This window comes from Ursus americanus, chromosome 27 (genome assembly GCF_024610735.1).
Source record: "Ursus americanus isolate L20-20 chromosome 27, mUrsAme1.1.p, whole genome shotgun sequence".
NCBI lineage: Eukaryota > Metazoa > Chordata > Mammalia > Carnivora > Ursidae > Ursus > Ursus americanus.
In genome coordinates, this window is record NC_142153.1 from 15395553 (window position 1) to 15409382 (window position 13830).

The 13830-nt window shown below is 37.8% G+C and overlaps 1 protein-coding gene across 1 annotated transcript in view; it reads left to right on the plus strand.

Annotated features, from left to right (window-relative positions):
- TNKS (tankyrase) overlaps positions 1-13830 on the plus strand; it is a 204332-nt gene that overhangs the window by 170751 nt on the left and 19751 nt on the right. The window contains exons 18-20 of the mRNA XM_045779268.2: positions 4895-5083; positions 6995-7232; positions 8069-8151. Coding sequence (XP_045635224.2) covers positions 4895-5083; positions 6995-7232; positions 8069-8151 — 510 coding nt within the window. The remainder of the gene's footprint in view (positions 1-4894; positions 5084-6994; positions 7233-8068; positions 8152-13830) is intronic.

The window sequence follows — 13830 nt, forward strand, 5'->3', positions numbered from 1 at the left end:
AGTAAAAATGAACAGAAAATTTGCCGGTCTGTTTAGAGAGCATGTGATAGAGGTTTCGATCAACCTGGTTCATCCCATCCTTCTACTAAACAATGTTAACAGGCTAGATAACGTGTTTATAGTAGGTTTTTTCCCTCATTGTGTAGGTGGATTTTTTGAGTCACTAAAAGTCCTTCTGGTGTTAAACTTTATAAATTCAAAAATCAAGTATCTGTGAGTCAATGACTATTCACTCAATAGTCATAAGTGTTATTCACTAAAACCTTAATTTTGTGGTTTCTTGACCTTTTTTTGTTGCCATGGTTTTGCCATGTACAACATTTATCTCTCCCCCTCCCCGCCCTGTAAAATCCCCGTGACACAGTGGTCCCCAGTTGGCAGTAGGTAAGTTCATCCTCCCCATTGAGAATCTCTGCTCTAATAAATAATGTTATCTAATGCAGTTTGTCTACCATATAATCTGTTGTCAGTAACCATGTCAAGTCAGTATTTATCTCACCCTCAATTAGTAGATTTAAAACAAGGACCAATGTTAACCACAATATAAAAATTTTAAAAGCTACTTTGTCTTCTTTTAACTAAAGGGTAGATATAATTATGTTTTTATTATCTCTAGATGTATAAATCTGTTATCTTTCAAAGGCCCTTTTTATTCATGTTACAATAAGCCTTGGCTGGATATTTTAATGAAATTGTAGGGCTCTGGTCCACATTTCTCTGTTAAGGTGGCAAAACACTCGTCATATCGTGTTCATTCCGGTGAAGCTTGAACTGGCCTGGCTGCATGGTGTTATGTGATGCGCTGTCCTGAAATACCAGTTTTGTGGAGGAGATTTTTGTGGTACTTCACATGAAATAGAAGCTTCTAAGTTAAAAGTAAAGCTGTTTGCAGAGTGGTTTTGGAGATAGTGTTACCCAGTAATCCCCACTTACATGGCTTCCCCTTGATACTATACGCTTTGCCATTTTCAACTTTTCAGGAAATGACTCTTGAGTTTTAGTCCAGCAAGACCCTGCAGGCAGCTCTGTGTCATGGAAAGACCTGAACTGGGGATGTGAACATCTGGAATCTCATCTTTAGGCTTTTACTCGATAACCCGGTAGTCTTCAAGAAGTGCCTTAATCCTTCTGATCTGCAGTTTTCTCATTAGCAGAACTCAGATGCTGAAACCTTCTTTACAGAGTTGTTGTGATAACTAGATGAGATCATGCATGTGGAGAGTGCATGTGGAGATCTAGCCTATGGCACTCTAAAATCCAGTGTGGTAACTATTATTATAACCCGGTAGTCTTCAAGAAGTGCCTTAATCCTTCTGATCTGCAGTTTTCTCATTAGCAGAACTCAGATGCTGAAACCTTCTTTACAGAGTTGTTGTGATAACTAGATGAGATCATGCATGTGGAGAGTGCATGTGGAGATCTAGCCTATGGCACTCTAAAATCCAGTGTGGTAACTATTATTATAAGATAACTTGCTCCCCACAGGCATCCTACTGGTCAGAATAAGGGCTGGGTGTCAGCCTGACATCGCGCAGCCCTACGAGTAATCTGTGTGCTTGACCAGCTCGGTATCAGTACGAAATAGACCAGAGATTAACTGGCTTCAGTAGTAGGTAATGACTTGTAGCCTGGGGATAAAATCATCATGTGAGGTATCTGTGAAATTACAGAAAGCTACTTAAGCTGTTATTTATTGGTAATTATTCTTTGACTTGTATTTTACCTTTTTTCCTCTAGAGAGCTCAGTCTGCTGTCTGTGTCTCTTTGAGCGTTTTTATACAGAAAGAACTTGCCACCTCAGTTTTTCTAACTAGAGAACCAAACACACAGTTTAAGCAGTTTAAATAAAAGTTACAGATTTCAGGAGAGTGTTTTTTCTATTATAATGTCTTATATTTTTAATATACATTTACACAAGACAGTTAATTTTTCTGTTATTCAATAAATGTAAGACCTTGATACTTATTGACCACAAAGCCTATAATTTTCTATTATATCATAAATCAGCTTGCTGAGTTTTTCATTTTTCAGTGCTTTCTCTAAAATGTATAATATTGAAATTTCATGACATCATTGTACAATTAAAATGGCTTTCACTGGAGCCCAAGCATGTTTCTCTTCTCCTTACTTTCCAGGTTTCTAGAATTAAATTAAAGCCCTCATAGTCTTTTTATATAGTATATGTCATTTAAAGTGTTCTGTGTTTCAACTGGATTCTGAAACCATGTTAAATTGACTCTTTTCTTGGAAACATTCCAGCAGAGTTCAGTTCCTTTTCTAAACCTTCCAGTTCAATACTTTTGTTCTTATAAATGCTATAGAACTGAGCTATAGCTTATTTATTGCATTTGTCAGCCTTAAATTTCCGTTACTATTTTTGCCCCAGTGGTGTAGCTATTTAAAAGACTTAAGAAGTGTGTTTTGAGTCTACTTTGGTAGTAATATACTCATTCCTGTTTATTGCTCTTTCAGATGTTTGTCAGCAGATTTAACAAGCATGTAATTGGTTGCTCCAAGCGTAAACTATAAATTCAGTATAAAGAAAGTTGAATAATAAGTAACACATATACAATTCATTTTACACACACATAATTTTCCTTGGACTATCTAATTTTGGAAGCCTATGTAAATTAATCTACCAAATTTTATTATTCCACCAGTACACATAGGAGTAGAATAAGATTAACCATCAGAATCATTGTGTGAATATGAAGTTATTCCATGCTTTTGGGTTAACTGAACAAAAAGAGCTATCCTTTTCAACATATATCCTTTGAATAAGGGAGGTAAATTTGGGGGTTTTATTTTGTTTTAAGTAATTTGGGGAATACCACAGTTGGTACCTATTTTTATCTTTTGTGTTAGAATCAGTTTTATAATGAAGTATCATTCATAATCCCAAAAAGATACAAAACATAGCTGGTTCTCAAAAGCCCTAGTGTAATTATGCTCCTTTGCTTCATTTTTTTTCTCATACTGTCAAGCCATTGTGGGAGCTTCCTTAGAAGTTATTTGATTTATATTTTCCTCATAAATTTTCTTTACTTTCCGAAATTATTTTCCTGAAATTAGTAAGTATTATATTTTAAAAACTTGAATATTACCTCAGAAAAAGTGTTCATTTTGCAATGTCTTCAAGAGAAAGCAAAGACTATCTTCCAGAAAATATAAAGAAGCATGCCCTAAATCTCATCTTGGGATCTGTTTCTACCTTCCCCGTCTCTTCCTGATCTCGTGAAAGTCAGCTTCTGATCACTCAGTATATTGCAGCGGAGCGACTGCATGAGTTAGAAATCCAGTCTCCACAGATAATGTGCTTCTGAGTTAATTATCGAAAGTGATCAAGTTATGCCAGGAAAATGTATCCATAAAGAACCCAAATGTGTTAGCTGCACAAAATTATAGAATCTTAGAGTTGAAATGAATTTCAGAAATACTTTAGTGGTAACTAAAGTAGCATCCCTAAATATGCTTGTAAGAATAAAGTTATTTTTACTGTTCTCAAAAGCCCAACCGTTGAATTAATATTTCCGTTGAATAATTGATTGTCTTAAGCTTATTTTCTAAGGACTTTTGGGAAGAAATTGAAACTTTTTGCTATATAGAACTTACCATTTGAGAGAACCTGCTGGCCTTGAAACTTTCTCCTACATTGTCTTGCGTGGTCCTGCCTCTTTACAGTTCTTCAGTTCTTATCACCCCTTTTGTCTCCTCTGAGGGCTCTTCTTCCACTCTGCTTTCCCCAGATACTGTTTTCTCAAAGCTTTATCCCCTTAAAATTATCTTTCTGTATTCCTTTTCTTAGTTTATCAACTAGCTACAGCTGTCAACTCAATATTCTGTTTTGCAGTCCCCTGAGGGTCCCTACCCCCAGGACTAGGCACTTAGTAGGTATTCACCAATGTCTGGTTGTTGGGTGAGTAGCTAAGAGAGCGGAAGTGAGTAAATAAATGGTGCCCTTATCTGTGCTCCAGCCTTCCGTGTCACACCATTTACAGGACGGCATTACTTGGACATTTTACCTCAAAAACTACTTACCCGAAGTGAAACTTTTTCTTTTAGTTTCATTCCCACTTAAACTTTTGCTACTCAATTTCTGTTAATGGTTCCCCTTTGGTTTTTAATCCTCTAGACAAATTTTGAAAAAAGAAAGGTAGTCATCTTTGGCTTTTCTCTCTCTTTCTCTGCAGTTAATCTGTCTTTCTAAAACCCAATTTTTTTTCCTTCACAATTCCCTGATTTCAGCTCTTCTTTTCCGTTCTTCTCTGACGGTCACAGTTCAGCATCTCATCACCTCACGCCCAGCTTATTAACATACCTGTTACTAACATTTCTTCCACCCTCAAGTCATTTTGGACATGACAGACTAAGTTTTGTAAAATGTTTTGTTATGTTACATTACTTTCCCAAGGGCTGAAGAGAAAACATTGAGAATCTTTGAGACGAGTATTTCAATAAATAGATCAGATTACAGTGGGTTAGAAGAGAAATAGGAAGATAAGAGAAGCAAACAAGAACACTTGTTTCAAAAGTTTGACAGGCAGACTAGACCTTTGATAGGAGGCTTAGAGTCAGGTAATAGTTTCATTTTATATGTTTGCTTTTAAGGTAGACCTGAATATGTTAGAAGGCTGAAGAAAAAATTTTACAAGCACTTACGAAGAATCACAGGGTAAAACAGTAATAATTGTGGAATTGAGATTTTGGAGACAAGAAAAGATGGAGTCCAAACTATAGGAGTGGGATAAGTATATTTCTTTAAAAGAAGAAACTAATATTAAGGATGAGAATAGAGATACAGAGGGAATGAAATGTTAAATACAACAAGCATACCTGATGGAGCTTTACCAGATAATCTCATTCTTAATTCTTCGCATCCTTTGTTTTTTTCCAGCATGTGGATATAGCAGCATTATTAATAAAATACAACACGTGTGTAAATGCCACAGATAAGTGGGCATTTACTCCTCTTCACGAAGCAGCCCAAAAAGGAAGGACCCAGTTATGTGCCCTACTCCTGGCCCATGGTGCGGACCCAACTATGAAGAACCAAGAAGGTCAGACACCTTTAGATCTGGCCACAGTAAGTCTTCATTCCAAATTATTTAGTATTGTTTTAAGATTTTTTATTTATTTATTTGACAGAGATAGAGATAGCGAGAGAGAGGGAACACAAGCAGGGGGAGTGGGAGAGGAAGAAGCAGGCTCATAGTGGAGGAGCCTGATGTGGGGCTCGATCCCATAACGCCGGGATCACGCCCTGAGCCGAAGGCAGACGCTTAACAACTCTGCCACCAGGCGCCCCCCTTAAATTTATCCTTTCAGAGATGACATTAAGTTTTAGACCTTAGCAGGTTTACCTTTAGCGGTACGTATTTCACTCAGAACAAGAACAAATTTCCTTCCTTCTGAAATTTTTTTCATTTGCATTTTTTAGATAATTCAAAACTCTGTTAAGGCAAACTAAGCAGTGCGTTAACTTAATTCTTTTTGTCATACTTAACTTGGAGGGAAGACAGAGAAACACGTATCTAAAGTGTATACTCAGAGAATTATATGAGTAAAATATCTCAGAGCTTCTACATCTGGTATATTGTTCAGCAACAACCGATGTTCGTGATAATTTACGTGAGGCTATGAGATAGACAAAGAAAATGTACTTTCTAGGCAGTGTATTACTCTGAAGATGGAAAAGTAAATGATACGCACAATAATTTATGATTTTTTAACCAGAAATACCTTCCCAAGCCATATTCTGTCTCCTGCATCTATTGCTGAGTAACAGACCACTTCAGAACACTTAGTAGCTTAACCAAAACCAAGTGAGTGGCTTAATACAGTGATATGTTATTTCTCATGGTTCTGTGGGCTGCCTGCACTCAGCGAGACAGGTCTGCGATACATATACCTACCTTCAGCTGGGAGCTCAGCCGAGGCTGTAAGGTCTAGGGCCACCCTTCGTCCTCCAGGGCCTCTCTCCACAGAGCTCCCCCCCCACTCTGTAGTCTAACCTGAACTTCCTTGCAGCATGGAGATGCCTTCTATGAGAGAAGAAATAGAAGCTGCCAGTCATCTTAAAGCTGGCCTCAAAAGCTTCAGGCATCACTCTATCTACATTCTGTCGGTCACTGAAACTTGCAGGGCGCCCAGACCCAAGGGAAGGGAGATAGATGCCAGCTCTTGACAGGAGGAGTGGCACGCATGCACGCAGAGGAGGGCATTAATGGCTGCTGTCCTCGGAGGCTCGCACGTCGTCTCACAGCAGTTAGGCCTAACAAACTGTGACAGGGATGAATAAGCCAGCCAAACGAAAGTGGTATCCTTGTAAAATTTCTCCAGATTTTAACTGTACATTAAATTACTAAGTGTGCACTAAATAACTGAATAAAAATCATTGTCATTATTTAGGCATATACAAAACAGTGTAAATATGAAATCCTTCAAAGGAAGGGATTAAACAGAACACTACAGCAGGCTGTTTTTTAAATGAGGTGAAATTTTTTTAAACTCCAAATCTTTATTAATTTATTCTTTAAATACATGTGTAATCAGTATGAACAACTGTATGCATGTTTCACTCAGTGTTTAAAAATGTTTCCAGAAATCAACATAGTCTACATTCTTAGACTTTTTCTTCCATAGTTAACTCTCGTACATGTGGGTGTGTGTGGCGAGAACGTTTCAGATCTATTCTCAGCAAATTCAAGGTATATAATATGGTGTTATTAACTAAAGTCACCAAGTTGTACATTGGATCTTCAAAAGATGAAATATTTTTTAAAAATTATGTAGGGACTCCAGTTCTGACACTTACAGAAACTGCTGGGACTCTTTGGAGTTGTAGGTAGGGGAATGAATGATCAAAAACCAGTGGGCCATAATGAGGCACTCACTAAAGACAAATTTCACAAAGCATTTGGAAATGCCTTAGTGGAAAAACTTAGCATTTTAAAATGTATTTGTGTGTGTGTGTGTGTATTTGTCTTATTTTTAGGCTGACGACATCAGAGCTTTGCTGATAGATGCCATGCCCCCAGAGGCCTTACCTACCTGCTTTAAACCTCAGGCTACCGTAGTGAGTGCCTCTCTGATCTCACCAGCATCCACCCCCTCCTGCCTGTCTGCCGCTAGCAGCATCGATAACCTCACCGGCCCCTTAGCAGAACTGGCAGTAGGAGGAGCGTCCAACACAGGGGACGGTGCAGCGGGCGCAGAAAGGAAGGAAGGAGAAGGCGAGTATACTTGTGAATGCTTATTTGGCTTTTGGTGTCGGGGAGGGGGGGGTTGTTTTGTTTTTTGTTTTTTAAAGAGAGAGAGTAGCCTGCAGGAAGTGCAGGTGGGCAGGGGGAAGGGGCAGAGGGAGGGGGAGACAGAATCCTAAGCAAGCTCCACACCCAGTGCAGAGCCCGATCCCACAACCCTGAGATCATGACCTGAGTTGAAAGCAAGAGTTGGACACTCAACCAACTGAGCCCCCCAGGTGCCCCTTATTTTTGTTTTTTTAAATGAACAGATTTCACTTCTCTTGGTAATTATTGAACACCTATCTTAAAGACAGCCTGTCCATATGTTTTCATATACACACCAGTTTATAAGAACTATCTTCATAGAATAAATACCTTGACATTTACATTGTTCTTATGTATATTCCAGTATATCCATTTCTAACCATAATATTTTATTTAACTACTGCATGAGTTTTTTACTGAAATCATATCAGAAAAAAACTGAGAGATCACTTAAGGAATGGAAACTGAAACCATAGCTGGCAAATTCAGTTTTTAATTTCAACTGTGAAATATTTCACTAAAAGCTTAGAATTAAACTTTATAATATTACAATTAATATAAATGCTACTAAGAAGATGAACTCTGCTTTTACTTCTCCACCAAATTCAGAGATAACCTGAAGTGTTTGAATTAAATATATGTATTCTGGATTATTTTTATGCTATGTAAATTCATCAGCACAGCCAAAGGTGTCAGAGAACGTGGCTTTAAATAAATACTGTAACTTCCTTTAGATTGATAAACTGCTTTCTGAAAACTTTAATATATGTCTGTTTTAGTTGCGGGTCTTGACATGAATATCAGCCAGTTCCTAAAAAGCCTTGGTCTTGAGCACCTTCGGGACATCTTTGAAACAGAACAGGTAAGCTCTTATTTTTGCTGAGTCTTTTTAATTAAATATTAAGAGCTATTACTTGCCATTCCTCGTTTCTTTTTTACTTCTTAACTGCTACTTCAAAACTCATATCAAATTTCCAAAGAAGCCAGGGGAATCCAGTAGTTTACGATTCTCCCCAAAGTTGTCTAACAGATGATGGGAGTCATAAACTGTTATTTCATTATATCTTTATAAGCGGTTTGACTACATATGTTTTATTACATAAACTTAGGCCATGAAACCACCTCGAAAGAATGTTTTCAAAATCTTTCATTATTTGGTCTCCACAAAGTGTTGGTGCTGTTCATCTCAATATATGTGAATAGACTCCACCTAAAACCAATGACACATTTTTATATTAGCTATTTAGCATAATCTTCACGGAGCAATTGTCTGCTAAGTTGGGAAAGCAAAGTAATTCCTGGACAAATGTATCCTTTTATTTATTTATTTATTTGTTTGTTTATTTATTTATTTATTTTTAAGATTTTATTTATTTATTTATTTGACAGCCAGTGAGAGAGGGAACACAAGCAGGGGGAGTGGGAGAGGAAGAAGCAGGCTCCTAGCGGAGGAGCCTGACGTGGGGCTCGATCCCATAACGCCGAGATCACGCCCTGAGCCGAAGGCAGACGCCCAACCACTGTGCCACCCAGGCGCCCCTGAATGTACCCTTTTAAGATTGCCTCTTTATGAAGTTTCTGTTGTCCAGATGAGTCTGAAATAATGTTGAACCAAAACTTAGCCACATATTCCTAGACCTGTCCTGTTTTCACATACATCTTCAATGTGTATGAAGGTCTGAGTATGAAGTCACCATTAAGGCATTATGAATTAAGACCCTTCTGTTTGTCATCCTGTTTTTATACAGGATAATGACCTTTTAACTTACTACTGCACGATTTTGTGACCACAGTCAGTATTGAAGATTGAATAATAATAAGTTCCTGAGTTTCAATTGACTGTTACTACTATATTTAGAATCTTAAAATGAGAAAGGTATTTAGTCGTTTTCCCAGACCCTGCTCTTTTAACATCCATGTGGGAAGGTAAATTGTTACACTTTGAGCAAATGTAATAAAATGCTTGTAATTTAATGTGTGCCCAAATCTGCCCTCGTGTATAATCTATTAATTTTATGTTTACATTTACCCTGTTTGGCACAGAAATCTAATCTTTGGTCTACTCACATACTCATTTCTAGGGCTGTCACAACAAATTATCACAAAGTTGGTGGCTTAAACAGTGGCCCCCGCAGTTCTGGTAGCCTGAAGTTCAGAATCGAGTTGTTGGCAGGACTGCATTCTCATGCCTCTGCCAGGTTCCAGGCCCCTTTCGCTTACGGCCGCGTGACTGCAACGTCTGCTTCCATCGTCACATTGCCTTCTCTGTCTGCTCTTCTATGTCTTTTATAAGGACGCTTGCATTGGATTTAAGGCCTACGCGTGTCATAAACTAGGGGATCTCCACATTTCAGCGTCCTTAACTTAATCACATATGCAAAGATCTAAAAAAAAGTTTTCCAGATAGGTCCTTCATGAATTCTGGGGATTAAAACATGGACATATCTTTTTGAGGGCCACCATTCAGCTCACCACCCTATAATACAGCCCTTCGTATATTTATAAGACCTAATCAACTTATTGTAGACTTACCCTTCCAACCACCCTCTCCTACAAAGTTTCTCCTATTTTAAGATAAATATACCCTTTTTATTTTTCAATTCTTCTCTGTATGGATGTAGTTTCCAAATTCTTCACTGGCCTCTTTGCCCCATTTTGGTTTCTTCGTAGGCTTATAGTCAATTTGGAGTTAAAAACACCAGTTCTTTTTCATAGTAGTTATACTGTAAGATTATCTAGTGTCTTTTTTTTAGCTAAATTTCTTTATATTGCTGATTGCAGTTATGCTTTTATTGATCAAAACAGTTGAGCAGAAATAGCACTGGCCTAAAAGACCTTTATGCTGATTATTTTCTCTCTTCTTACTAGCTGTGTAACATTGGGTAAGGCATTTAATATATCATTTCCCTTGACTGTAAATTATAATACCTTCAAGTGTCCAGACAGTTAAAATTCCTAGTCCTACTGTGCTTCTATGCCAGTTTTTAAAACATGCTTTAATGAAGCATCAGATGTGCCTTTGGTGGTGAGGACTTCATAGACTTCTATAGTAATTCATTTTTCCTTTGGCTTCACCTACCATTGATTTACCCTCTGGTTTGGTTTGGAAATTTTTTTTTTTAAGATTTTTTATTTATTTATTTGAGAGAGAGGTCACTAGCAGGGGAGGGGGAGGAAGAAGCAGACTCCCCCGCTGAGCAGGGAGCCTGGTGCGGGACTCAGTCCCAGGACCCTGGGATCATGACCTGAGCCGAAGGCAGATACTTAACCAACTGAGCCACCCAAGTGCCCTGGAGATTTCTTATGAGAATATCCTAAACAGAATGTCTTTCCCTTTATTCCCTCCCTGAAGGTATGAAAGCTATTGTAAAAGCATTATCTTCCGCTAAATAGAAAGGATATCCCTTAATATATTCCTTCTTCCCAAATCAGATCCACAGTAACTGTGACATTTCACACATCTTTGCTGAATAAACCAAAGACCCTAATTCACACAAATAACTTCAATCCACTGTTGAAAATTTTTCAAAGTATTTCCATTTCTACTCTTCCAGTTTGGTTGCCATATAATCTTGTGTTTTATTTTTTTCTCTTTTACTTTATTCTCTCAGTAACTGATTTCCTGTGACATGGATATCTCAGTCTATTGATTGTAATAGTTCAATCGTTTAATCTCACAGTTGGTGCTTTTGACAGCTTCTCCTGTTCCGTCAGTTTTATTATTCTCTTTTTTCACTGTACTTTTGTTCTGAGTAAATGGCTCCATCGATTTTCTTTTTGCCAGAATAATTTCTATATCCTTTTTTATTAATATGTTGACTATTCCATTTAATGTATATTGCCCAGCACAGCTCCTTTCCTCCAGACAAATGATATACTACCTTTCTTTGTATTGAACTGTGTTTGACTGTCTTCTGGCCCAGTCGTCAGGCAATCAAATTAATTTTTACTTTGACTCCAACTGTTACTTGAGTAGCCTTTAGTTATAGAGTAAGAAATTCTGTAACCCTTTCTATAACTTACCCATAGAATTTTCTCCCATTAACGTTCTATGTCAGGCTGTAAGTATGTGATTGATGATGGTCAAGATATTTGTGTAGTGAGGGAAGGAGTGGGCATATACATTGTACCCATTTAATTCTTGTCTATTTCTCTTAAGCCAGGGAGTGGGTCTGTGTCCTGAGTCATTTTGACACATAAGATCTTAGTGCTTCTGTTCCTACTCAAGGATACTTCTCTCGCAGTGAAGTGGGGAATATAGTTATTTTACTTCTAGTCTCAGGAAATAGTCCTTCAGAGCATCACAGCCTCACCCCTTCACAGTTATTCTCTCAGAAGTCTCTTAACTAACTTGACTTGTTTGAACATACATATTTTGCCAAGTAATACATGCCTATGTCCTTCATAGTTATAAATAGAGTACCAGTGTCACTTTGGCCCTTGCTTTATGATGTAGCTTCCTGATTAGAACACTTTTTCTATGGGAAAGGCCAATTTGATTTTCACTGCAATTCCTAAACATAAATGCTGTGACTTAGAAGACTTTTTGGACATATATGGGCAACCTATGTATTTTCATGAAATATTATCTTATAAATTTTTATTTCAAAATCGAAAGACCAAGGAACAGACTCGGGTACATCAACTGTGAATGTGATTATAAAGTTAGTTCTAACAACTGTTACTCTAGACTGCATCCTTTGCAGCCCGAGTGAAAGAAGGAGCTTTTTCATTCAAACTCTTAATTTTTCTCTCCCCATTAAAATTCTACTTTTTCTCTCTCTACCCCAAAGGAAATGAATAAATCTTAAAAACAGAAGGCAGCCCTTTGTCAAGTGACATTTGCTTTATATATAAGATGATTTAGCTGATACATGAATAATCCTTATTTTAAAGATTACAATTTGATTTAATTGACCTATACGATTTATTAGTGTCAGGAGTACATCATAGTGATTTGATATTTTTATACATTTCAGAAGTATCCCCACAATAAGTCTAGTTACATCTGTTACCATACAAAGTCATTGCACTATTACTGACTATATTCCCTACGCTGTACATTCCATTCCTGTGACTTACTTATTTTATAAGTGGAAGTTTGTACCTCCTAACCCTCTTCACCTATTTGCCCAACCCCTCAACTCCTACCTCCTCTGGTAACCAAGTTTCGTTCCTTTATCTGTGAGTCTGGTGTCTGTTTTCTGTTTTAGATTCAACATAGAAGTGAAATCATACGGTGTCTGTCTTTCTCTGTCTGACCTACTTTGTGTATACCCTCTAGGTCTATCCATGTGGTCATGAAGGGCAAGATTTCATTCTTTTCTTATGGCTGAGTAATATTTTACTCTGTGTGTGTGTATCACATCTGTATCCATTCATCTGCCTGGGTTACTTCCTTATCTTAGCTATTGTGAATAATGCTGCAGTGAACACGGTACATATATCTCTTCAAATTGGTGTTTTTGTTTTCTTCAGATAAGTACCCAGAAGTGGAATTGCCGGATCCTAGGGTAGTTCTGTTTTTAATTTTTGGAGACCCGTCCATACCATTTCCCACAGTGGCTGCGCCAGTTTGCTTTCCCACCAACAGTGCAGGAGCATTCCCCTTTCTCCACATCCTCCCCAACATTTGTTATTTTTTTCTTTTTGATTCTAGCCAGTCTGATAGGTTTGATCAATTTGATTTTAATGTGTGCTAGGTAGAAATAACTAGCCCAAGAAACATAATTCCCTGGAGATAACCAGGTTATTTTTTAAGTGAATTAAAGACAATTTTCCAAAAAAACAATTTCTAATACTATAAAATGCCTGAATCGTGGAGCAACGTATCTAAAATCCATCTAACCTGCTTCCAGATACTTCCATTTCTTTTTTTGATACAATAATCTCATGTTCACCAGTTTTCAGACTTTTGGAATAATCTCTACTGCCATTCCTTTTTTGTTTTTCTCAACCATTTCTATTTACTGGGCCCTGTCTTCTTCTCTCATTTTGAAGTTCTCTGATTCCTCCCTTCCACCCCTCTCCATCTTTACCTTGTTCACGTGGTCCCTTTCCCTTCCAAACCTGCCCTTGAGAGTGCTGCCATTCTCCTCCTCAAATACAACTTTGATTGTGTTACTTTGCTGGAAAGCCTCCCTAGGAGCTTTTGGATACTGTTTCAGGTTGATACATAAAGCCCATTAAGATTTGCTCCTAGCCTGCTGCTCTGTCCATCCGCTCTTCTTCCCTCTCTATATATTATACTCTCGCCCTTTTGCTTCAGCGATTAGAGTGTTTTGTATTCTCTTACTTGATTTTCCTTTTGCACATGCTTATCCCTTTGTCTTAAACACCTTTTCCTCCTTCCTCTGCTTGATTAGCTTCTGCTTCTTAGCCAAGTTATTACCTTCTTCTAAGAACCTTTCTATTACCATCTTCTAAGAAGCCCCCCCCTTCCTGTTCCTCCCATCTTTCCCAGCCCCACCTATGGCCTTGACCAAGTAGGAACGTTCCTAAGAGTTCCCATAGGGATTCCTCCAAAACATTTACCAACCTT